We start from the raw sequence: 27,531 nt of genomic DNA, 5'->3' as shown, positions 1-27,531 counted from the left end.
ATGCATAGAGATTTCTTAATTCAAAGGTAGACATTGATGGTATAGATGCAAACTGACGACCGTGGTACGACCAACGGTAATTTAAAATTAATGTAACACCATTTGTTTGGGAAAAGCAACTCTGTTTTAACCTTCAGTACATTGCCATGATATCTAGATAATTTTGGGACACACCTTCAACATAAAATCACAAATCTTTGCTTACATAATTCTCCGCTTATGGTGAAGCACTTAAGGAGTTAAATTTAATTTTCATCGATGGGAATATGTTTTATTGAGTATCGATAAAAAAATAAACTGCATAGTATACAACACTCAAAGTTGGCTTGTTTCTGTAGCAAAGAAGGTGAGCACCATACAATGTGTCATTATTTTATAGTGTAGTGTCATGAAAACACATTACTTTTCCATACCTGATCCAGCATGTCCTCCATACTTGATAAGGCACTTTCCAGTTTCTATGCTCCAGAGCAAGGCAGAGTGATCTACAAAGGTAAAATGCAAACACTAAATCAAAAATGACTTCATAGAGAAACAAAATATTTAATGTAATGCAACAAAACAAACAGATTGTGTGCTTGATTTGCATCCTTACCGGACTCTGGCACCAGTACTTCTTATAATCTGCAATTAGATAGTTTCAGAATAGTACAAAATCATTGTAGATTCGTTTTTTAATGTACAATAATTAATTACATGTGATAATAATACAATAATACCAGGTCTTATATAGAGCTTTGGTTAACAGTAGCCAATGTATTGCGCACATGTATCAAAACAGATTAAATGGATCAGATATTGTAACTACCAAGCTATGCAGCAAGCAGTTCTTCAACAAAGCTTTAAAATCAAGGTCAGAGATTTTGGAGAATGTTCTGTAATGTGTTTCAATGAAAAACATGTATGTATTTTCTAAGATCTTGACTAGACCTTTGTCGGGCAAATGTGTATTTAGCCACTGGAGAATGTGCTGTTGCGCCTTTTGGCCAATTTGAAGGACCGAGGAAGATCTATCAAGTTAGACCCAGACAATGCTTCCAATATCAGTGGAAAGGGGGTTGGGGGAGGCGTGAGTATAGTTAAAGGAATAGTGCGCTCAAAAATGTTATTGTCCCGAGCGTTCGGGCATCTGGTTTAAAGAAATCTCTGGTCGATCGTAAAAACATTTCCTATGCACCTTATCTTAGTTTTCCTCACTTTTACACATGCGAAATCCAGCATTGGGGCGTGCCCATCTTGTGCTAATCTTATCCGTTGCTGCATCGCCCTAAATTGAACTGCCCTCGCGGCACTAAATCATATCCCCCGCCCATGAAGCTGACATCACTAGATGCGTACGGCCCATTTCACAATGCAAATGCACGTCTCGTGTCAACGGTCTCTGTGCGCCAGCTAATGATGTGTCTCCATGGAAATGGCAGGACGCCTCTTTCCTCAATAAGTATAAACAGACTGCTTCTCATCAGACAACATCAGAGTTGCTTTTTCAATCGTTTCACTGTCTTTTTTTGTATATCCTGTGACTTGTTTCTGCTCTGTTCAGCTATCTTCGCTGCTCGTTGCCTGTGTGAACAGATACTGGTACTATCATTACTATCGATTTTAATTTCGTCGTATAATTGCAACAATACAGCCCTACCAGTACGAGCCAGAGTATTCCGAGGCGGAATTAGTTGAAAGAGAAAGATGCGGAAACGATGGGGCATCGGATGACAGTTGGTAGGACGAATCACTGGATCATGAGCCTGAGCTTAGTTGCATGGAAGACGTTTCCACCTGGTGTACCTGCAATCGGTGCAAGGTCGTGCCAAGCGAGGAGGAGAACTGCTGCTGCAGAGAAAACTCTGGATGATTGGCCTACATATTGGAAAAAGACACCACACCTATGCGTTACCGAGCTGCATAACTTCAGGGCAGCCTGCCTCACAAGGGCCGTGTTGAGGATTATGGTGGTGCTTATTCACGAACTTTGCGCAACAGTTCACCCTCGCAAATCCAAGTAATGAGTAAGTGTACTATAGATGTGATGTCACTTAGGCCACTAACATTTCATGTTTGTCTCCTATATTGTTGTAACTTTGATCTATCACTGCCAAATGAATGTAGTCTGGCAATTCAATACATCTCTCGCGATTTGGGGAAATCACAGTGGTCATTTTATGTGTCTTTCACGTATAACCAAGAAACTATATTTCTCTGTGCCCCAAACGTTATGGATTGCATGGATGTTCACTTTTGTAATGTGGTTACACTTTAAAGCCCAAGTTGATTGATCCATGAAGTAACATTTGTACTGGACTATGCCATAGGATACAAGATTGCATTTTCAACTAAGGTTTGTCCACTTTAAATGGTGGCTTCATGGGAGGCTTGAATACCGCGTTTGATGAGTAATAACCGCCTGTGTCGTTGGAGCCATTCGAGCTGAATTCCCCAGTGACAGCAGTCAGTACAGGGGATTTTCCCACACTGTGCTGCAACCCGAAGTATACAATTTGTAGTACATTTGTGCCATCAACATCAGCAACAAAATAAAATACAAATCATCTTTTATGAATAGTTGTTTCAATTTTTCAGTGAATCAAGGACACGCTCACTTGTCCTGGCAGGTCTGGCAGGGTGGGAACAGCCAAAGTTCCAAACACCATGTACACATCAAAGGTATTTTCCGCGCAGGGGCCATTGTTCATATGGCCTCTCCAGACCCAGTGTCTCCCGGCTCCCCTCAAGCAGACCGCGCCCCTGCAATCCACATAAGTGTGTCTCCATTCAGCAGTGTTGCAGCCCTTTTCAGCATGCCTCTTGGCCATCCATCCCCCCTCCAGTATCAATGGCAGTTCACACCTGTGGCCGTGCGCTCCCAAGGGGGCGGGCAGGCTGGGAACGGCCAAGGTGCCAAACACCATTTACACTTCAAAGGTATCTACTGCGCAGGGGTCATTGTTCACATGGCCTCCCAAGACCCAGTGTCTCCAGGCTCCACTCAAGGAGACCACACCAGAAACATGTCACTCATTCACATACACACCCACTTTTCTAATTCTTTATAAACCCCTTTAGATTTATCCTGAAAACATCTGTGAGCACTGGAAGTCAACTCTTGATCTTGCTACCTGTTCTCCTGCTACTAACTACCCTGCTTGCTGAATCTAATTGTTTGTTAGTCAAGGTAAGGGCATGTCACCCAATCATCTCTTTCTGATCTCAAAATGTCTATTTCGAACAAATGTACTCAGTAGTGTAATGTTCATTCATCTCACTGACTTTACCATTGTCTAGTGTTTAAAATGTTCTGATCTCGATATATATCAAATTTCATCAGTGACAATTGTGATAGAATTGCATCTTTATCAGAACATGTCTATAAGCATGTTTCCTTTTGATGCATGAAAGTACATTCAACGGACGAGTAACACGTTACGATTTGCGTCGCATCAATCAATTCTGTATCAAAGTTATCCCAGTGTATATTTGACTACGCTACACAGTTTTTGCTTCTTTGACCAAAACAAACATTGCATAGAAAACTTTGCTATAATTCCATCAATCTGATGCATTAAGTAGAATTTATTTGTAATTATGTGTACTTTTTTTATACAGATTTTTCAAGAATGCCTGCTTGTATGGTTTTCGGTTGTCAAAAGTAAGGGAACAATCATGCATACATTCCCGAGGAATATTAATTTAATAAGAGAATGGGTTCGACATTGTGGTTTTCCGGCGGACAAGCTTAAAAGTAGAGGCCAGGCTGTCTTGGGAAACTCGAGGGCCAATCAATACTGCATCTGCAGTCTGTACTTCACAGACGATATGCGCGACCAATCGTAGTACACAAAAAAAACATCGACTCAGAACGTCTCGTAAATTGCTTACAAATGCAATTCCAACTCTATTCATGCACATGCTGCCTCAGGTGAGTCCCGGATGATGAATTAGCTGTAGTTGGTGGGGTACTGAACAAGTAACTACATGAACGGATTGGTGCTTTCGGTGTAAATGTGTCTTACTAAAGTTTACATATTTACCAGATTGTATTACTTTTTAACTATACCACATTTTACTACACATCTGTCCCTGGTTTATGGAGCATCATAGAAAGTAATTATGACCATAGAAAACAATGCCATAGTGCCCTTCAAAAGAAGCATAATCTTTTTAGTAATCGGTTGCTTGACATGTCCATTTTTTTAGGAGAGCATACTGACGGAAGCACAGACCCTCGCAAGTGACGAAACCACTGACACATCCAGCATACCAATGGTGAGCCCTACAGACTTGCAGAAGTTCATATTATAGACAGTTGGATCTTCTCACATATCTAATGCAAATCTAATTTTCCCTTTTACCACTTCATGACTGCACTGAAAAAGAAGGAGCAAGATTCAGCATCCATTTCTTTTCCGGAGTCGTCAACAAATTTAAGCGCCTATCAGGTAATTGTATTTCACTTTTCAATTATGAGAATGTATTATGTTTGGAATTTAAAATAATATAAAATTGTTTATGTATCCTGTCGGTTGTTTACACTAGGAGTCATTTATGGGTTTCTCTTTATATCTACCATTGTCTGCATCCCATTGTCACTGTTCCATTTCGCTGTTTTCATCCACACTGAAACAAGTACTGTGTTACAGGGGGATGCTGGTACTTGGACTACAATTACATCATCCTTTGGAGCTGGTCCAGATTAAGAGGTATGCGTACTGACAGTTCCCTTCAATGAAAAAAAGTAAATCCTAGATAGGATACTATTGGACAGTGACATTCATATAAACGTGCAGTGTTTCAAACTTTATCATTTCAGTTCTAACGTTACACTTCCTCCCTAATGTAGAATACAGTGCAAAATGTTTGAGGGCAACATTACAATCATTATGTTTTGCACAGTGATCTCTGATCGAGTACACTTGTCATCAATAAGGTGAAATTCGAAAATTATATTTTCACTAAATGACGTACAAGGTTTACGAGGATGTGTGCGATGAAAGATTTTAATTTCCAATACGTTTGACTTAATGACTATTCTATTCAAGGAATGTATACAAGGTCTGGAATTAGAAGAGGAGGCACATGGATTAGGTGGTGGTGGACCAGCTTGCTGGTGCGGTCGTTACAGAGAAGACCACGGTTTCACAGAAAATCAAGAAAACAAGGGTAACTAACAAACAATTTTATTTTCTAGAAGTGTTTTGGGCTGGTGTTTTCTTCATAACATGTTTTTTAAATTAAAGTGCAACAGTCTCAGATTTTCAGCAAATTACTGCAGATACCACTTTCAGGACATGGAAACTAAAATAAATTGTGAGTTCTGAGATCGTGCAGGTGTCCCAATGTAAATCCTCAGTGGCCATGGAGGAACATCCCTCGAACATCTTCAAACGAGGGGAATGCAAATAGACCTCATACCCACTGACAGACATGTTTCAATAGCCAAGGCCATATGAGAACAGTTTGCTCCAAAACCTGTGATGGGTCTGTGGAAATTCTACCTGACAAATGGCGCTCATTGATGCACCGCTGTTTCAACGTTCACTCAGACAGAAAACCTACATTTTCACCAATGTGCACATGGACCTTTATTGGAGGGACAGGAATGTAAGTGGTGGTTGGTTCCATCTTCACCTCCACACAAAGCTCTTGAGAAGATTGCGTTTGATAAAAAGAGAACTGAAGGGACACCAGGGATTTGGAGGTGTTCCACAATATGTGCCTAAAGTACAGGCACAAGAGGTTGCATTTCAGCATAAACGGTATGCAATCTCAAACATTACTAGCCGTATTAACGCATAACGAGAATCTAGGCAGAGAACAATCGAGAACTGCCGGAAACCTTGGAATGCCTCGTTACACAATGGCCTTTGCAAAAAAAAAGCAAAAAATGGGTTGCCAGACCGATATAGCAGCAAATGGAATTCGATTTTGTGAAAGATCTCCCTTTGACTGTGTTGGCCACGCATACTCATGGAATCGACCCCGATTTTGTACCTAGGACACAAATTGCCACAAAACATTGCAAACGAGCCCTGTCCACCAAAGGCGGACCTCGTTGAACAGTTGACTTCCCGGTATAAATGATTAGCAGCAGGGTGTATGTTCCACAGTGTTTGTACATTGTACATGAACAAAGGAATGCTATTAAACTCGATTTTCAAAGTTATTAAAAGTATTACGAAGTATTCAATTATGTGCATTTAACCCGGTTTATGTTATGAATCATTAATTTATATCTCGAACGATAACATGCATGTCTGTGGTTGCTTGGTGTCTAAATTACAACATAGGTGGCCATAGCGTCCACATTTTCTTTTTTGAAATGTATCCTCTGTCAGCTTTATTTTTGCAAGAAGTGCCTGTTGTAGGATGCCATACAGTAACTCTGTTTTCCCCCTTCCCGCTTTCGGTTATATCTTGTGGGTCCTTCACTGATCAGGGCGCGGGAGGGTCAGATGGATATCAGCATGAAAAAAACTTCAGGGTCTGCAGTTGCCTTAGAATATACGTTTCCAAATAGACACAATAAATACACGTCCCACTAGGGAATGAGACTATAAGCCCATAAATGGAGCCAAGAACTATGCTGCCGGAGAGCGCTCTGCCGAATATTACAAGAACAGTACATTATAAGTTCTCGAGACGTCACTACTGACGTTTCCCTATAAGTGCATAGTGTTACATCAGAATTGGAGGAAGACATGGATATAGTATATAGATATAGGGACTGGCTTCACAGGTTTGGCTGGTGTCTTGGAGATCAGACGGGCTGCACGTGGGTCCGCTGGGCTCCTCTTGGCGGGATGAAGGTCAGGCAAAGTTACACGGAAATGAAGTACAGCTATCTGACTGAGCTAAATAAACTTGGCATGCAAGAACTAATGACTAAGCAAAACACTGCATTAAAGGGGGCTGTTGGTGTGAAATAGGTGCATTCTGACCTATATTTTTTATGGGGGCATGTGTTAGGGGTCGTTCCTTCGGATGCCTTATCCGAAGGGAAGATCTTTGATTTGCGGCCTTTGGATTCTCACGATTTCAAACACAGTGGGGATAGGTGTTACTGTTACCAAAATATATGACCACTCAATATTAGGTATATGGTAGGTGAATTGAAGGTGGTGCAGGGTTAGGGTCTGGTGACCAGATGCGTTCAAAGGGAATAGAGGGCATGGGTTCAGGGGACCGCAGCCTGGCAGGGAGGGGGTAGAGAGGGCATGTGTCGGTCAGCAGAGATGGATGGGGCACTATGGATGGAGCAGGTCTTGGTCTCACATTCTTGGATGAGCAAATTTTGTCAGGGCTCGATACTCGCAAAAATTAATAGCTGCATTTCCGTGAGAACAGAAGACGCGCTGAGCTGACAGAGGTGGTGGGGGCTTGTTGTGTGCGGCGCTGGGAGAGGGAGAGCGAACATTTCGCCAGAGGGGCAGAGGGCCTAGAAAAAAATGGTGTTTGGAAGGACACAAAATGGAGTTCAAAGTTTACACATTAGCACAGCGTGAATACACTTCTAGGAAACATGGGTGATCCAAATAGGTACAGGAGGGGTAGAGAGGTCTCCACCCTTAGCTTATATATCATTTACCTGGTACGAGAATGGTGCAGGGGGGTGGGATATACTGCCTCTCCTCCTACATCTGTTAGTGCACAGGAATTTCAGTGGAGATGGGCACTTGGATTTATGACTTGTCAGTTTCTCACAATATCCGCAGAGCACATTCCTCTGCGAAAACAGGGCCCACGCAGAGGTGCCAATGGGGAGGACCCTCACTGGAACTGTTGTCATAAAATAACTAAATCACTATCAATATAGAATAGTAAAAAAGTATTCACGATAGTGTGGCATTGGTGGATGCCAGCAAACAGTTTGTTTTTCGAACATATTTCAAATGCCACGTTGGTCGGCCGTGCTAATTGCTCACATGGAGTGAAGGTCACTGCGTTTGATGTTGCTTGTGTGCAGTTAACACTGATGCGTCTTGTACAGTATGTTTTGATTTGTGGGTTTCCCTCACCAAAATGAAACTTCGCATAGGCGCTCCAAAGAAGGTTCAATTGTTGTTCGTCCTTGGAAGAAAGGGAGGATTCGCTATGGATTGAAGGACGGGTGGTGTGTAATACCCGCAAAAATGATACGGTTCAACATTTTAAAACTGGACAAAGGAACATGTAATTTCATTTTATGAAAACCGTTGATCTGAGCGTTACACCAAGAGAATGGAAATACCAAATGTAATGTACGTTTTACTGAAAACAAGTTTATAGACGAACGAGTCAAGGTTTCATTTTCTGACCGGTATTGCTTGCTTACATTGAAATGGGTGGTTGGTTGGGGCATATAATAATGACCCGCAAACACAATCTTTGTATTTGTCTGTCCCGGGCACATGGGCAGCCCAGCACCAAAATGCTCTGGCAATTCCCTTCTGAACTAGAGTACCTACAGCCACCCCATACACATGTTTCAGCCTTGTTGTGCCTCATCAGTGAGGTGGAGCTGGGCCTCTCTGAGCACAATGAACAATGAGTCCACATCTGGGTTCCCCCAGGTTCCACCAAAACCCCAAGTTCGTTGCTAATATTTTGTTATAATGCGGTCTATGTGTTGTCCGAATTCTTCTATCAGCTTCCGCATCCCATTGTGAGCTAAACATACTCCACAGCACTAACCTCTCAAGCACATCGTAGACTCCAACTTTCCACAAGGTTTTCACTGTGTTTCCATTGTTTCTGGTTTGTGTTCATTATTAGGTTACACCCAGTGCAGAATGAAAGGGTAAATAGATACATTTGAATAAAGAAAGGCAACTGAAGAACAAGTTACTTACCAACTGGTAACGTTCTTTCGATTGGATGTTCCTCCAATGTATTCCTCATCTTAGATTTATTCCATCCAGGGTGATGTCATCGGGTGTATAAGAAGCACGCGCGGCGCCCGTTGGCCTTAGTTCTGTTTTTCCCCCTTTTTTTTGCCTGTGATCTTGTAGTGTAGAGTGTGCCGGCAGACAGGTATCAGCCTTGCAAGATTTGAGATGGCAATAACCCGGAAAAATCTACAGAGGGGTAGGTTGGGAGGGCGATGAGGAATACGTTGGAGGAACATCCAATCTAAAGAACCTTACCAGTTGGTAAGCAACTTGTTCTTCGAGTGGATTTTGTCCTCCAACGTATTCCTCATATTAGATAGACTCCCAAAGCAGTATTTTGTTACTTTCTCTGGAGGAGGGGTCGGATTTTTTTTTTTTCTTCAATGCCTTTAGGTGGCGGAATACAGCACTGCTTTTCCAAAAGTCAGTACCGTAGACTGGAAAGCATCCAGGCTATAGAATTTTGAGAAGGTGTGAAGTGAAGACCAAGTTGCTGCTTTGCAAATAGACCTTATTGGGACACCTCTTTGAAGGGCCGTGGAAGAGGCGATGCCTCTGGTGGAATGAGCCCTCAACCCTTCTGGTGGGTCTTTTTGTGCTAGTCTGTAGCATTCTGAAATGCAAAGTACAATCCAGCGTGAAATTGTCTGTTTTGTTACCGATTGACCCAGTTTCCTTCTTGTGTAGCCTATAAACAACTGGTTGTCCACTCTAAGCCTAGAAAGTCTAGCGATGTAAAAGCTTAAAGCTCTTTTTGGATCCAGTCTGTGTAATCTTTCTTCCTCCTTAGAAGGATGAGGTGGAGGATAGAATGAGGGTAAAACATTTTCTGACTTAAATGAAAATCAGATATTACTTTTGGTAAAAATTATGGTTTAACCCTCAATACAACCCTGTCCTTATGGAACACAGTATAGGGTGGCCCAGAAGACAGTGCCTGCAATTCGCTCACTCTTCTTGCCTAGGTTAGAGCAACTAAAAAGGCCGTTTTCCATGTTAGTAATCTTAATGGACACGTGTGCAAAGGCTCAAAAGGGGCACACATTAAGAATTTTAGGACTAAATTTAGATCACAAATCGGTACTTGAAATGGCTGAGGAGGAAACACATTAGTGAGACCTTTTAAGAATTGGGTTATCAAAGGAATTTTGAAGTAGGTATAGAGACTCTGTTGCCGGCCTTCTTGCCGAAAGCAACACCTCCATAACATCATCTGGAAGGTTCCAATCCCTGTATCTCAGCCTTTCAGATACCAAGCATGAAAGTTGAGTGTTCTGACCTCTGGGTGGAGAACCTGACCTTCCATTTGAGAGAGAAGCTTCTCTCTCTGAGGAAGACGTACTGGAGGACAGATGGACATATCTAGAAGGTCCGGATACCACGTTCTCCTGGCCCAATCCCAGGCAATTAGGATCATGCGGTTTCCGAAGCGTCTCAGCCTCCTGATGACCTGAGGAATGACGGGAATCGGGGGGGACCCATACAATAGTGGGAAATTCCAATCCACCACGAACGCGTCCCCCAGGGCTCCTCTCGGGGGAAATTCCCTTGAGCAATAGCTTTCGTCTTTTCAGTTGGTACTGGTTGCGAATAGGTCTACCAGAGGGGTTCCCCAAAGGGCGAAGATCTCTTGAATGACTTCCTGAGCCAGTTCCCATTCGTGGGACACCGTCGTGCTCTGCCTGCTTAGAGCATCTGCCGTCATATTCTCTTCCCTGGCTAGATGAATTGCCGTTAAAGAGATTCCCTCCCGAATCGCCCAATACCAGAGCTGCATTGCCTCTCTGCACAGGGGTAGTGACCCTACACCTCCTCTTTTGTTAAGGTAGTGCATGGCCACTGTGTTGTCCGTCATTATCAGGACATTCTTTCCCCTGACAGATGGCAGGGAGGCCTTCAGCGCTAGTCTGATTGCCCTCAGCTCTAAAAGGTTGATTGTCAAATCGTTGGGATGAGCTCCCCCACCCAAGGAGTGAGTCGTCTGTCACTACTGTGGTCTCCGGCCATGGTTGCCAAAAAGGTTCTCCTTTTAGGATGTTCTCTGTACAGGTCCACCATAGAAGGTCTTGTCTGACCTTGTTCGGAATCTGAAGAAGATCCGTCATTTGACCCGAGAACTGTGACCACTGAGTCTTTAGGGCCCATTGAAGGGATCTCATCCTCAAGCGTGCCTCTGGCACCAGAAAGATGCAGGATGCCATGAGGCCGAGCAACCTTAAAAAGTCGTAAGCCTGGAGATTTTGGGCATTTTGGAATTTGGAAACCATCTGAAGAATGTCTTAAGCCCTCGTCTTGGGTGGCGAGCTCTTTCCCAAGGATGTGTCTAGTACAGCTCCTATGTACTGAAGCTGTTGGGAAGGTGTCATTTGAGACTTCTTGAAATTGAGGGAGAAGCCCAGTTTGTGGAGGAAGTGGCAGGTGACTTTCAGATGATCCAGTGCTTGCTCGGCAGAGCGCGCTCTGATCAACCAATCGTCCAGGTAGGGGTACACATGAATCCCCCCTCTCCTTAGGTGCGCTGCCACCACTACCATTAACTTGGTGAAGACCCTCGGGGCAGAGGTCAACCCGAATGGCAGGACTCGAAACTGATAGTGTGAGTCGCCAACTACGAACCTCAGGTATTTTCTGTGTTTGAGATTAATCGGCACATGAAAATAAGCATCCTGGAGTTCCAATGACACCAAGCAGTCCTGGAGATGAAGGGCCTGAAGGATCTGAGAAAGGGTAACCATCTTGAATTTGTCTTTCCTGAAGAACTTGTTCAAGTTTCTTAATTCCAAGATGGGTCTCAGTCCTCCGTCCTTTTTGGGGATCAAAAAATACAGGGAGTTATCATCCCTTGTTCCTCTCCGCTGCAGGTACTGGTTCTATAGCACCTTTCTCCAGCAGGGTTAGAACTTCCTGCTGTAGGAGCGGGTTTGAAACGTTCAACGGGTGTCTCGCTGGTGGATTGCTTTGAGGTTGCTTTAGAAAAGGAAGGCAATAGCCTTGGCTATTATTTCTAGAGCCCAAACATCTGAAGTAATGGCTCGCCATTCTTGCAGATGCTGCGACAGCCTGCCTCCTACAGGTGTTTTGCGGTGCAAGTCCTCAAAGTGGTTTTGTGGCGGATGTTGCAGCCGCTGATGGCAAAGAGGCCGCAGCTGGAGCTGGCTTAGCACGTTTTCCTCGTCCACCACGAGTGGCCTTTCTTTGGCCCCTTTGACTGGCCATTCCTCTCGTCTTTCCATATCAGGTGTAATAACGATAGGATTGTCCCCTCAATGATTGCCCTTGCGCATGAAAAGGATGAGGTTGCCTAATAGCAGCTCTTAAAGATTTGGCGCTGCTTTTGAGGTCTGCAACCTCTCAAGGCTCTCCTCAGCCTTGTTGCCAAAAAGGTGAGACCTGTCAAAAGGCATGTTCAGAAGGCGGTTCTGTACGTCCGGTGCAAAACCCGACTTCCATAACCACGCAAACCTGCACATTACCGTGCTAGTGCCCATGGACCTGCTTACACTATTCGCAGTGTCCAATCCAGATTGAAGGGATTCCTGCATGGCCGATGGCTAGGAAACCTTCCCTTTCTTCCCCTTCTGGTATGTGCTCTGCCGCCATTGCGATGCACTCCCACAGAGTGTACGAAAATTTTGCCAAGGCACATGTGGAGTTGGTAGATTTTAATGCCATGCTCCCGGCTGAAAATACCTTCCGTGCCCAACCATCCACACGCTCATCGTCCCTGTCTGGAGGGATAGACGGGTACGCAAGTTTGTTGGAAGCTGTGGCTGCCTGTATGACCAGACTCTCGGGAGTTGGATGTTTTGACAGATAGCCGGGGTTGCTACTGGCTGAGCGGTATTTTGACGCAAAGGACTTATTTTCTGGAGGAATAGAATCCAGAGTTTCCCAATTCTTGGCCACCCTGTTTTGTAAGGCTACATGAAAAGGTAGTACTGGGTCTTCAGTGGGACCATGGTCCAATATGTCTGTTAAATCGTTTTGGACAAATAGGGCTGGTGGTCTAGCCCATCCCAAGTAATCTACCACCTTGGTCATTAACTGATGGTAAGATGGACTTGCATGCTCTCCTGGATCTGGTCTACCAAAGTCATTCTCAGGAGAAGTGTCAATGCCACTTGCATTATGTAAAGACTCCACCAAATCCCTCATTCTGCTTTCCTCTGAGATTAAGCATTCTGGGACATTTGTGGTGCCATATTCCAATCCAAAAGGTACATTTTCCTCCTCGGATCTCTCCTGTTCCTCAAAAATTGAGGTCAAGGATTTGAAAAACTCCTTTCTAGGGAGAGGCTTGAAAATCTTCTCTGGGAGAGGAGGAGGAGGAGGAAGAGGTGTAGTACCAGGCTCTGAAGAAATTACACTTTTGTAACTTTCTCCTTCTCTTTTTCTGGCTGCCCTGGCTTGGTTGGAGCCTTTGACGCCGAGCGCTTCGGCGTCGACGTCGATAAAGGCGTCGACGACATAGTGGTCGTCGACAGGGTCTGCTTCGAGGGCGTCGAGACAGTCTTCCACGATTTTCCCTTCGAGGTGTGACAGGTCTCGGACGGCGTCAGTGACCTCGAGCGGTCGACTCAACTCGAGCGTTTATCGCTCGGCGTCCTGGAAGGTTCCCTATCCTTCCTTTTACGATCACCCGGGCGTGAGCAATGACACTCCCGGCTGGCTTCCCAAGAAGGTGCGGACCGAGGCTTGACCCTGAATGCTTCCCACTCTTCGGAAGACGAATGTTTCCTAGGGCATTTCATTTTTTTCGGAGACTCGTCTAATGACGACGTGGAGGGAGACCTGTGGTGTTGTTTCTTCAATTTTTGTTTGACGAAGACGATGAGCGATGAGAATCGCTTCGGGATCTAGATCGATGCCTTACGCGTCTAGGAGATTTCTCCTCATGGAGTCTCGACTCGACGCTAGAGGCTTTTCGATCCTTCCGACCTACCTGTAGCTTTCCTCTTCTTTCTCGCAAGGCCTTCCCGTCATCGCCTGACACTTCGAACAGGCCTCCATGTCGCGCCCTTCTCCGAGGCACCACAAACACTTGCGGTATCGGGTCCGTGATCGACATTTTTGAGCTGCACGACTTGCATTTCTTGAAACCCGATCTCCGGATCGTGGTCGGTGTCGAGGACATGTTTCTTCTTGTTTATCTATATATTCTTCACAGAGCTCGAGCATGCCGAATGTCCGAAACAACATAACTGCGGAAAAATGGAACTAAGGCCAACGGGCGCCACGCGTGCTACTCATACACCCGATGACGTCACCCTCGACGGAGGCCTTCGAGGGACCATTGACTCGACGACATCAACGCACAGCGCCCTCTGCCGAAAAAATTTCCGAAGAGCAGCAAAGCTGAATGGAATACATCTAAGATGAGGAATACGTTGGAGGACAATCCACTCGAAATATATTTTTGTTATGTTTTCAACACTGCTATATTCTTCCTTTCTGCGAATGTCATTGTTTCCAGATACCGATTGATGGTTTCTTCAACAGACAGTGGCACATCCAACTAAACGGATGCATCATGATTACGCTGATGTGGGACGATCGCCCGGGACCGATATGCCCTTTGGCGGTACCAGCAAATAGGAGCAACCCGTCATCTTTGACGGTGGTCTAGCAGGAAGCTGATGCCGAAGCCTTGCGATTCAAGGTGCGTTGAATGCGCTTCATCTACCGAAAGGAACAATGTGTGCTTATGATAAAGATTTGATGCTCGAACAGAACGAAATTGGCAGATGTTCTTGGAGCGTTTATTGTGAAATAAAAGCACATTATAAATTGCAGAGCATTGGTGTTTCCTTTAAAAATAGTTTTCTCTATTCCGATTTGGGTACGTGCTGTGCTGTGAGAGGATGTGTGTGTTGATATTCCGGGTTCTGCGCCAACTGACGTTTATACGTAGATGATGACTGGGCACGTTTGACTACACTGCCCACTAACATCATAAAAATAGGTGGAGAATATCGCTAGGAACACTGATGTCAGCTTCAGGGGCGGGGGATATGATTTAGTGCCGCGAGGGCAGTTCAATTTAGGGCGATGCAGCAACGGATACAATTTGCACAAGATGGCCGCACCCCGATGCTCGATTTTGCATGTGTAAAAGTGAGGAAAACTAAAAGTAAAGGGCATAGGAAAGGTTTTTACGATCGATCACAGATTGCTTTAAACCACATGCCCGAACGCTTGGGACAATAACATTTTTGAGCGCACTATTCCTTTAAGGGTTGTCATGAAACCATAATGGCTTCTGGAGTTGGTTGATTTTGTTGTAGTTGCTCTGTGACTCTTAAATCATAATATGGACGAAGAAAATGTTATTTTGAGCATCGAGACTACACCAATAGTGTCCAGATACCTCAGGGTTTGGTGCACCATATAAATAAACAAACCCCTGCAGAACACAACACACTGCTTAAAGTGTGTTAACTGCAGGAAAACAGCTTTAAGATCCAGTTCTATAAAGATAATCAGGCATACCGTTGTGAAAGTTACAGGAATTAAGCACTTTGATCTTATGCTGTCTTTACTATTTTCACAATGCACAGAGAAATAATCAACAGCCCTGAAGTAACCCTCACTCAACCCTACCCCCAACAAATCGAGGCAGCACGTTACATTTGATCAAATCATATAAAATTGGTAGACATTTGAAAGCTAAAAGCGACACCCCAGACATACATTGTTCAATGAGAGCAACCTGTTGACCTCCCTCACGTCCCACTATCCACTTAACCTCCCAGCAATATGCGGAAGGTGAATCAAAACGAGACAACAGTCGATCAGGATATTCCTTACACCTTTGAACCTAAGCGTACAGTAGTGGTTGTTCCTCATTCCTGACGTCGCCTTCTGGGGAGGAGGGAAAAGTCCGAGTCCTCCGTATCTTTGGCCATATAGGTTCTAAGGGGACTCCAATAATCCAACGGTCTGCTGCAACTTGGCAAAGATGCCGCATATTGTGTCTCCCGTTTCTCACACATACTCATACTGTTCACCCATTCACGAAAACATGGAGCTATGTGCTTACCCCATGCCTTAACAATTAAGGATCTGGCCACCAGTGACGCCACCCCCACCAATTTCTGCTTAGCTCAAGACCCACCCGCATTTAGAGTTAGTAACCACAGATCTGGGGAGTATTGCCTTTGATTATACAACATCTGAAACACACCCTCCTCTATTTTAACCCAAAATGGTTGGATTTGTGGGTAGCTCCGAGACATGAAAAAAGTTGGCTGGGTTGAACCTGCATCTAATGCACTGGGGGGGAATTTTTCGGGGTAAAACCCATGCAGACATACCGGGGAATAGTACACCTTAGTTACCTTCTGTGATCGAATAGCTTTGTAGATAGAGGACACCAGTTACGGTGGTGCAGTGGCATATGGGAGTATTGGTGAAGTTATAGATGCATGCAGGAAGTCTGGCCATTTAGACTTAAATACCTCTGTCAGAGGAAAGTACAGCAGCATAGTCACTGCCGTTCATTCCCCCTTGTCCTTCAGGGCCTCCCAAGTGATATACTTCCCTTGCTGTACGAGATCCCCCAGAGCATGAACTCCCAATCTTTCAAAATGAATCTGGAATATGTTTTCATGGGTAAGTGGCACCCAACGGGCTCTATATATGGCCAGAGCTGGGGAATGACGACACCCATCCCCCACCCCCCACCACCACCACATGTCATAGCTGACCGAAGGCACTGCATGTGGTTTCCACCAGTTTTATATCGCTCCAGTATTGACAGTCTTTCCGCGTCGCCCCATCACAACCCTCTTATGTCTTTCAGGTGTGTGGTCGCCTTTTCAAGCAGGATATGTGGGAGTCCAGCAGAAGGGGACCACCACCAAACCGAGCATTGTATCTGCGTTGCAAAAAAAATAAATATACAGATCTGGGTACGCTAGGCCCCCCGCACTCATATGGCAAGGTCAGGGTGTTAGGCAGAAACCTGTGCAGTTCCCTTGGGGACCACTGCAAAAGATTAAGGACTACAGGTGTTGGCAGTAAACCCACTTGGTAGCAGTCTGTACCACCCAGATTTACCTGGTAGCTGTGGCTGAGCAGTCAGACTTCCCTCAAGAAGAGTTAGGCAGTATTTAAAGTATACACAATAGGCACTCAGACACAATAGCACAAGCAAACACCGACCAGAGCTTTGGTATCAAGGTATATAATTATTTATTTAAAAACACACTTATTGAAACACTCCAGCACTATTATGGTAAATCACTCTAAACACAGTTACTATTATTATATATACATCCCTTATTCCTTATCAGACAAGTCTTAGTTAACCACTTATTTCCAGACAGAGGTGAGCGCTTAACTATAGATGGCACTCCAATAAGTTACCGAAAAAGGGAGGGAAAAAGGCAGAATGTAGGAAAATACACCACTCTAATACTTAGGAACTCTTAAGCAAGGCAGGAAAGGCAAAAGTTACTTGTGGGCCAAAGTCCATAGGCCGGGCCCACTCTTGGAGAGCAGGGCACAAATGCACCCAGGATCACAAAATGACAACAGGCTTAAAAAGTCTTGCAGGGAGTTCAGAAAGGTTTTAGTTAATCTCAGAAAAGTTTAGCCAGGGTGTCCCAGGCTAACCCAGGTTCGAAAGCCGGGGGCTAAATCTACCCCGTACAGTCGGTTGCAAGGGAAGCCAGGAGGAACACGGTACCTTAAGTGGAAAGGAACCTCCAGCGGGGGCAGTTGTTCCCGGCAGCGGTTGCAAGTCGCAGCGTCGTCCAGAGGAAGAGAAGATCTCGACGTGGAGGAAAGATGAAGGTCGTTGCACTGCCAGGGAAGAAGCCAGCCGCTGAGTTTTCCGGTTAAAGGTACTACCCTTTGATTCGCAGTAGAGGTAAAACGTGGTATCCCGGTTGCCGGGGTGCTTGGCACAGGCAAGGCGGCCACAAGATGCTCCAGGAAGCGAAAAAGGAAGCAGACTGGTTATCCCCACCAGTCGAAGGAAGAAGACTCTCCGGGCTGGAGATCTCCTCTGTCGTTGGGAAAAGTGGTGAGACGGTTCAGCAGGGCTCCACCGGTGGTGTCGTCGTAGCAGGTCGGCTCAGCTTCTCCCTCGTCGGATTCTTAGGTCCTGTGGCGACTTCTAAAGTTCCAGTCCCCAAAGCCCTGCTTTTATGCAGAAAACCCCTAGTCACTCAGCCTAGCTGTCACTCAAACATGCTAAGTGGTGAGCCGGCCGGCTCACCACTTGGGCCAATCAGGACGGAGGGCGACTTGAGTTGCCTAGGCAACTCAGTCCAGGGTGCCTAAATCCCCCTCCACCCCTATTAAGTACCCCAGACAGAGTGGCACCACTTTGGAGGGCTTCTGTGGAGAAGCCTGCAAAAAGTGGAACAAAGGGCTTAACTTGGGTTGGAGTCACAGAAGCGAGCACAAACGCCATTTTAGAACCAAGTTCTGGCAAAAAATACCAACCGGAGAATTAATATTAAATAAATAAACCGGCGGTATGTTCGAGGCTATAGGAATTAAATAATTAAAGTTGGTAGCCTCGAACAATGGGAAATCCCACAGAGATATATTCGCGGTCGAATATAAAAATTAGTATCCACTGCCACCAGCCAAAACTCGATCAGGGGGGACGGAGATGTGCCCCCTCGACTAACAGACCCCGGGGCAATCGAATTGCCCCAGCGAGTACGTCCACAATATGATGGTTTGTACTGGTTCTGTTCAGAATTTGAGACTAGTAAAGTCAATGGTGACCTTACATGCCCTGGGAGACAGTAGTCAGTCCCAGGGTATGGAGCCTATATTAGGGGGTCACTATGACACCCCTGTGTCACTGCAATGAGGGTGCTGTGTAACACATCACAAAAACACATGAAGCCCTATGGAGTAAAAGACCCCATAGCCCATTAAACACATCTAGAGTCAAAGAAACACACTCAAATCATGCCCAAGAGTGAGGGTAAAAGAGTCTCACTCTTGGCAGGAGAAAAAAATAAACCCCAAAAATCCAGCAAAGCTGCTGGGGGACTCACTAGGTTAGGAAATTCAGCCTAAACACAGAATTCTCCCTAACACAGGGTACTGTACATTATCCTGGCCCTAGGCGCCGTATACAATAATCAATCCCACTAGAGATAGGGCAGCCTGATACCCAAACCCCGAAGGACCTCGAACAGGAATGGCCATTCCACCAAGTCAAAGGTCTTCTTGGCATCCAAAGCAGCCACAGCAATCGGGATCTCGCGGTTCACATTATGCAGCAGTACAAACAGACGTCTCAAGGTATTCTGAGTGGACCTTCCATGGATGAAGCCTGCTTGGTCAGGGAGGACCAGCGTGGGCATATATGGTAGGAGTCTGTCAGCAAGTAACTTGGCTAGGATTTTATTGTCAGTTTTAATTAGGGACAGTGGTCTGAGGAGCATTTTAAGGGTTCCTTAGTTGGTTTCAACAACACCGTCACAAGGATAGTCTGAGTGGATTCAATGAGTACGCCCGAGCCTCCGGCTGCTTCATACATGTTACGCAGATGTGGAATTAAGAGAGCATCATATGCTTTATACAGTTCTGCTATAATCCGATCCAAGCCCAGGGCTTTACCATCAGGGAGAGAAAGGATCACTGTCAAATTCCTCTACGGAGGGGGGTTCATTCAGGCTCTCTCCTTGGGCCGGGTCTAAACAGCACAAAGCCACCCTATCTAGGCATTGCACAATGGAGTCACGTCAGGCAGTCATTTGGATGTATACAAAACTACCTATAATAGTCTCAGAATTTGTTATTGAGCTTCTCAGAATCCCTAGTGGGATTCTCCTCTGCGTCCTCAACTATAGCCCCCAGTTGACGCTCATGTTTAATAGCTCAGGCCAAGGTCCGGCTGCGACGGGTCCCCCTCACCTTATGCTGCCGCAGCGATGGGGTCCCTGAGGAACCGCTCTTCTCTGGCTTTCAGAAGGGTCATATCCTTCCTTTTCCCCCTTAATCGTACCCAGACATCTTGGGTGTCAAGCATCCCTTGCTGTGGCTCCTAGCCCTTGATCTCTTGCTCAAGTGTAACTATGGATCTACACAAAACCTTCAAGACTCCACCCTCCCTGGACACACAGCAGCCCCTGATGTACACCTTAAAGGCTTCCCATACGACCCCAGGGTCTGGCACAGAACCCTTGTTAGTCTGAAAATAGGTATGTATGTCTTGTGCTATATCTTGCCGGAAAACGGTGACTTCCAGTGTGCAAGCCCTGAAATGCCAGTGCAACTGTCTAAGAGGTCAGGTCGGACCAGAGAAACAAATCAACACCAGGGAATGGTCTGAGAGGGTCTGAGGAAGCATCTTAGCCCCCACATTATTCCAAGCCAGGTCCGATGATACGATGACATATAGTCTATCCTGGTGGAACTACTGTGTACTCCCGAATAGAATGAATATTCCCTAGCAGTGGGATTCACTGAACGCCAAGCATCACAGAACCCATGGTATTCTGCTTTGGCTGCCCACTTCTGAGCCACTTTAGGGAGGGTGAGCAGGGTAGTAGAGGATCTATCCAGATCCAGAGAGATTGCAACATTAAAATTGCCCACCTACAAGACCTCGTAGTTCAAGAATGTATGTAGGTGATTAGCACAACGCTGAAAGAAGTCTGTGCAATCGTTATTTGGTGCATATATATTCATGAGAAGGAGTCGCAACCCATCAATTTCCACCACTAACAAAAGATAACGTCCCTCCTCATCCCCAATTTGGTCATGAAGTTTAAATTCCAATGATCAGTGAATATAAGTAGCCAGCCCACGTGAGAGAGGTAAAGGAGGAGCAATACCTATAAATACCCTCACCCTGCATTATTAGGAAGCGTACCATAGCGTGCCAGGTGTGTTTCCTGCAAGCATAAGATATGTATACCATGATTCTTAGCATAACTCACAATCAGTCAGACTTTCTTACAATTAGTGAAACCCTGGATGCTCCAAATCAACAAAGAGATGTTATCTCCGGACCCTTTGTCAGCTTTAGGCATTCCGGTACCGTTACCAGTCAGTGAATCCCTCTGGGGGGGATCATATGTTGCCTTTGAATCCCTGAGATGACCATCTGGGGGGGCAAGGCGCTTCTGCTCCTTAAGGAGGTCAATAGTACCCGCTAGTGCTACTGCTCGATACAACCCAACACCACAAACACATTTGCCTATAACTCCTAACCCCCTTGAACCTAATCCCCGTCCACGCCAGAAATACAAACTTACCGGCCCCCTAACTCCCCTCCCCACCTTAGCCAACCCCATCAAATAACACCAAACAATGGCCGCAGTGCCAACTGGCGTAGGGGGCCGAAGGTGTCTGGATTAGCTCCCTATGACAGAAGGCATATTACCACATATTGCTTTGTTTCCAATTTCAAATGGCACCAGATCTACATAGGCATCCTACGGATGGCCCCATAGTCCCCCATAGATAGAAAACCAGAGGAATTGAACATGACAGGATACCATCAGTTGATCAACTAGGTGATCGACAGGGAGACCCACCAGGGTCAGCAAGGTCCAATACAAAGCGTTCTGCGGCCTCCGGGGTTGTGATAAAAGTTATCCTGCCTTTGTACACCACCCTTAGTTTGACCAGAACCAACATCGAGTAGCGCACTTCCTTCCTTCGCAGGGTGTATTTAACAGTCTGAAAAGTTTCTTTGATCCTGCACCTGCGAGCTGAAATCTGGGAAAAGACGGATTGTTGTCGACTCCCAACACAGATCCTTCTCATCTCCGGTGGCTCAGAACAGGATGTCCCAGTCGCAGTCGTTGAACATTCTAGCAATGATGGCCTGTTCCTGCACCGCAGAGGGAGGCCCGTCGGCTTAGGATCTGTGTGCACGCTCCTCCATAAACATGTTTGTGACTGGCAGGCTCTCCAGGACCTCCATGAGTAATTATTCTACACATTTTTTTATATTGTCCTCGGGTGTGGTTTCTGGTACTCCCAGGATACAGATATTATTCCTTCTAGATCTTCCCTCAAGGTCATAATTCTTGGCTACCAACTTTGTAACCGCTTGCTGAAGTGTGGCGGGAAACTCTGGTATGGTACGTCTCTGCATGCCAGTGCCAAATCGGGAGATCAGTGTTTCAGAGCAAAGCGTTCTGTGGTCCCTCATATTAGGAGAAGACACATCAATTCTAGGACCACATGGCTCACAGTAAAGCAGGATAATTATTCAGGATATGCCAGCCTTCGTCGGAGCAGTCTCAGGTGGCAGCGACTTCCTAGCTGCACAACAGCGCCCCCCTGCAAGGACTATGATCAAGGTGGATCAGGTGCATGGATACGATGGAGGTGGATCAATATGAAACATTCTTAAAAAAGGTGCTTGGAAAACAAAATGATTGGGCAATCTTCCCAAATGTACATTTTGTGCCTTTCGTAGGCAGTGCATGGCAACATTTTGGCTGAATTTAGAATAAAACTCTTAATCCCACGAAGGACACACATTTCTTATTGGTAGCCAGAGCAGGTGCAGCGTTCCCAGCATTACTTAGGTTAATTTGGGGTTTAGTTACAGATGCTATTATCAGATACTCCAGATATCTTAATTAAGCAATTTGCATTTCTCTGCTTAAGTGTCAGGACAATTTTTTTAAATACATTTTTATTGGCATTTATGCATAACAATAACAGGTAACAAGTAACCGCCCCCCCCCAACCCCACTCCCACCCCCAGGTTTAAGAATTCTTTCCCCAGTCCTTGTTTCAAGTAGTCCTTTTAGCTCCAATCGAGGGATGGGTCCTTTCCTTGTATCCCCACTCAATGTACCCCTTCTCCAGGGAGTTGTGTTATCCCCAGTATACCCATAGCCCTTGGGCACCAGGCTCCCCTGGCTCCCCGCTGGAGAAACTGTAGCAACGAGGCCCAATCTGTCCTGAATTTTTGACATTCCCCATGAATCGAATAGGTGAGCCACTCCACCGTGACTAAACTTAAAACTTTTGCCACCCATTCGTGGTCCTGTGGAGGGTCTTTAGCCTTCCATTTGCGAGCCATCACTAGGGCTGCCGCCATCATCATAATCACATACAATTTGCGGTCTGACTTGTACTTGATGGACTCCAACGTACCCCCTAACCCCATCATCGCCAGACCCCTGTTCATAGTGAGCTTAATTCCGATAACTTCATCAATTGCCTCTATTATGCCCTTCCAATAAGCGTCCAGTTTAGGGCAGCCCCACCAGATGTGACTCCATGTGCCCTCCTCCCCACAGTCCCTCCAGCAGAGCGACGACACCCCCGGATAGAGCCTGTGCAGTTTTGTTGGGATCATAGGCCATTGGAGCATTAACCTAACCCATATCTCCCGTATTTGGAGTGATCTTGTTAGTTTGGGAATGTATCTCCAAAGGTTCGCCCACTCTTGCTGCTCCACTTCAGTCCCTACTGCCTCTTGCCATTTCCTTATGTAATTCCTACGAGGGGGGGGGCGGGTCTTCCCTGGCTTTAATGTGGGTGTAGATTGCTGAGATTAGATGCTTGTCCCCCGAGTCCCTGCTCAGATAGCTCTTGAAGGGGGTAAGCTGGCAGACAGCCGCTTTTTGCAGAGCAGGGTGGTGAAGCCAATGTCTCAATTGGACATAGGGATATCTTTCCATTTCTGTCAAACCAAAGTCCTTCTTACATTGCTCGAACTGCTTGACCCGACCCTGCTCGAACATGTCGCGGACCACTCTACAGCCCTCCCCTTTGCCAAGTGTCGTATGTGGGGGTTCGAATCCCCGGAGTGAACTGCGGATTATCAAACAGCGGAGTAAATAGCGACGGATAAGTCGTGAGGCGTGCCCCACTCACTGCTTCATCCCATGCTTTAACCCCTGCTGAGAGGAGGGAGCTGCAATACAACCTAGCTGGCCTGTCCCCTCTAGGTTTCCACAGTATCCCCTCTAGTGCTTCCCCGACCACTGCCATATCCATCGGTCTCCAAACCTTATCTCGGTCATCCCGCTGCCAGTCCCGGATAATCCAGATCTGGGCTGCTCTATAGTATGCCCTAAAATCGGGCTGGCCCATATCTCCCTTGCCCACTGGTGTCTTCATTAGCTTGGCCGCTACCCTCGGGGGCTTATTATTCCATATAAAACGAGTTGTTACCTTCTGGAGGGCTCTGAAAAAGGATTGTGGTACTCCGACTGGCAAGGACGCGAAGCAGTAGAGAAGCCGGGGCAATATCACCATCTTTAAAACATTAATCCGCCCCAGCCATGAGATCGCTAATGGGCCCCAATCTACCAGTTTGGACCGCAATTTAATTAGGAAGGGAGGGTAATTCTCCTGATAAAGCACGTCAACACTTCTGGTTAATTTAATACCCAAATATGAAACAGAGCGCTCAGCCCGCTTATAGGGGGAACCCGCCGCAAGGTCCCGAGCTCAAGCTAGGGGAAGGGTGAGATTCAGTATTTCTGTTTTGGCTGCATTAGTTTTAAGGCCTGCCACCCCCCCCCCAAATTGCTCTAACTCCCGTTCTACTGCCCTCAGGGACTGCTCAGGTTGGGTCAGGGTCAAGATCATGTCGGCGAAAGCCGCGATCTTGTGAGGCACACCCGCAAAAGGGATTCCCGCTATGTTTTCATTGGTCCTGACCGCCTCCAAAAAAGGTTCCAAATATATTGCATACAAAATAGGGGACAGCTGTTTGGTTCCCCTTCCCACTTGGATCGGTTTCCGTTACCTGCCCATTGATGGCCGACGGAGGGTAAGGTTTTGATCATTTGCTCTGACCCGGGCCAGGAAGCCCGGCCCAAACCCCATTCTCTGCATTGTCGCAAAATGAAAAGGCCATTCCACCTGATCGAATGCCTTTTTGCCATCGATCGCCATGAGTATGGCAGGGATCTCCTTTTTATGAGATTTTCTATCAAATGGACCACTCTACGGACGTTATCTCCTGTCTGCCTCCCCCTTATAAAACCAGATTGATCAGGCTGGATTAGTCTAGGGGTGATCCGATCTAATCTGTTAGCCAATATCTTAGCATGGATCTTGGCGTCCACATTGATCAACACTATAGGGCGGTATGACCCGCAGTCCGTGGGGTCCTGGTTTTTTTTGGGAATAAGAATGACCTTCGCTTCTTCCATAGATTTGTTGATAGCCCCATCCCTACCCATTTGATTAAACAGAGCTGTGAGGTACGGGATCAGCATCTCCCTATGAGTTTTATAAAACTCCCCCACGAAACCGTCTGGACCCGGAGATTTGTTGGAGGGTAGGGACCTGATGGCTTTTCGGACTGTTATTTCCTGATCAAGTGCCTGCTGTTCCTCTTCAGATAGTTTGGGAAGGTCTATCCCCCCCCCCCCCCCCCCCCCCCAAGTACTTGCTCACCTGCTCGTGCGGCAGGTTACCGGAGCAGTACAGGTCCGTATAGAATCGGGAAAACTCTCCTTGAATGTCGACAGCCTTCGCGCTGATTCTGGACCCGCCCACTCTTATTTTCATTACTGTTTTGGCCTTATCCTCCCTCCTAAGCATTCTTGCCAACAAGCGGTCCGCTTTGTTCGCCTGAATGTAAAATGTCTGCCCGAGCCGGAGAAGGTTCCACTCAACTGCCCTCGTCTGTATCAGGTCTAGCTGGCCCCTGACCGCCCAAAATTCTTTTCGGGTAGCTAAGGACTGCCTCGAGCCCAGTTTCGCCATGACTTCCTTCAGTCGTTCCTCCAACCTAGCCTCTTCAAGCCTCATCTCCCTGTCCCTTCTTGCTTTCATGGCTATGATTTTCCCTCTGAGAGTTGCCTTGAAGGCGTCCCAACGGGTCTACTGAGTGGTGTCCCCTATTCTATTGTTTTCAAAGAAGGCTTCAATCTCCCCTTTAACCTCATCCTAGAACAGGGTAGTTGGGTAATCCCATTTCCACAGGCCCAAGCGGGCCTTTTTATGGACAATGTTAGTGACATTGGGGCATGATCAGAGAGTAAAATCGGACCCAGCTGTATGCTTTTTGCTGTTCCCAGTAGACTGCTTGACAGCCAGATGAAATCTATTCTTGAGTGAGATCGATGGGTGCGTGAGTAAAAGGTAAATCCTGCATTATCCCCTTCTAACTCCCTCCAAGCATCCACTAATGAAAGATCATCCATTCTTCCTTTGAGATGTCCCAACGGCCCTCCCTGAGGTGGGTGGCCCCCTACTCCTGTCCTTAGCAGGATGTTGAAATCCCCCGTCAGTATTATTGATGCTTTCGCAAAACCTTCCAAGCAATGTAATGCGGAGAGAATGTATTCTTCCTGCCCTGTGTTAGGAGCATACAACGTGGCTACCGTTAGAAATTTCCACTTTCCCCTACAACATGAGAGCTAGAAACCTGCCTTGCTCATCATCATCTTTCCTAGTTATCTTTAGCTCTAAGCCGTCTTAACGCTAGGAGAACCCCAACTTTTTTAACCGGTTGAGTTGCTTGCAGCAATCTAGAGTAGCCCCAAATCTTTATTCTATTCCTGTCCCTCGTCTGGATATGGGTTTCTTGCAGGGCGACAATGTCCGGCCGCTCCCGCCTAACATATCTTTCCACTTTTTTCCTTTTCATTACCGAGTTCAGGCCGTTGACATTCAATGAGATAACCTTCAGTTCCCCAGTGTCTGCCCTGCTAGTTAGGACTGAAGTAGTGTCTCTTGGCACTCCGGGTCGTACCCCTCTTTGTTCCCTCCTTCCTCCACCCCCTCTTCTCTCACCTCCCTGGACAAAAGGGACCGAATCTGCGAACCCTTGTTCTCCCCTTCCAACCCCCCTCCCCTAACCCTGGTGAGCCAGACCAACTGGCCTCTAGCCCCCCTCGACTCACCATCTCGAGAGTTGGTCCACCAGCCACCCACCAATGAACCCACGCGGGATAACCAATCCCATTCCAAGAATTGCTCTCCCCTTCCCAGCAGCCCCCACATGGGAATAAGACGCCCTAGGCGATTTCCCTCAGCCTCCGTTGTGCCCTCCCCATGCCAGCAAATCAACCCTGTCCAGGTGTTGCCCCGAAAGTGGTGTTAATCTTCCCCTGCCACCTGACTCCTCTGGAGGTCCTGGCCCCCCCGCCGGAGCGACCTGCCCGCTCGCCGGCCGGGAGCGTCCCCTTCGGCCTCTCTGAGGGCGGACCAGCAACCATTCCCACGGCTTTCTTGACATTCTTTGTGAAGTGGTTGGGGCAGGTGGCGGAGGCCCCTCCACATCCAGGCCCATTATCGCCAAGCCCTGTTCGCAGGTCGAGATCCTCTGGTGCTTCGCCTGAAACTCGAAAGTCAGGGCAAAAGGATGTGCCCATCTGTACCGTATACCCCTTTCTTGTAGGTGGGCCAAGACCGGCCTCATTCTCCTCCTCTTAATGAGAGTTGCTTGTGCCAAGTCCTGGTACAGAGCTATCTCAGAGCCATTATAAGTAATCGTCTTTGACTTCCAGGCCTTCCCCAGTATCTGCTCCTTCATTGCAAAGGAATGCAGTGCCACTAAAACGTCTCTTGGTCTCAAACCCAGCTCTTCCCTCCTGGGGCCTACTCTGTGGATCCTGTCGAAGGATATTTCGTTCAGGGCTTCCAAGAGCTCCGCAAAGATATCCTTGACTACCTGCTTCAATTCTTGATCCGGGGTTGCTCCCGGCAGACCTTTTATACGAATGTTAGAGCGCCTTGACCTGTTTTCCAGGTCCTCTGC

At 46.5% G+C, this 27,531-nt stretch overlaps 1 protein-coding gene across 8 annotated transcripts in view; it reads right to left on the bottom strand.

Moving 5' to 3' along the window:
- Positions 1-27,531, bottom strand: part of WDR37 (WD repeat domain 37) — a 2,160,746-nt gene that overhangs the window by 1,165,204 nt on the left and 968,011 nt on the right. For all 8 annotated transcript variants that reach the window (XM_069648008.1, XM_069648012.1, XM_069648013.1 and 5 more), the window contains one exon: positions 414-485. In XM_069648008.1, the coding sequence (XP_069504109.1) occupies positions 414-485 (72 nt within the window). The remainder of the gene's footprint in view (positions 1-413; positions 486-27,531) is intronic.

The sequence above is a fragment of the Ambystoma mexicanum genome, chromosome 2q, assembly GCF_040938575.1.
Source record: "Ambystoma mexicanum isolate Mex_15411 chromosome 2q, UKY_AmexF1_1, whole genome shotgun sequence".
NCBI classification, from domain to species: domain Eukaryota; kingdom Metazoa; phylum Chordata; class Amphibia; order Caudata; family Ambystomatidae; genus Ambystoma; species Ambystoma mexicanum.
Note: the sequence above shows the minus strand (reverse complement) of the source record. Positions and strands in the feature narration are given on the sequence as shown.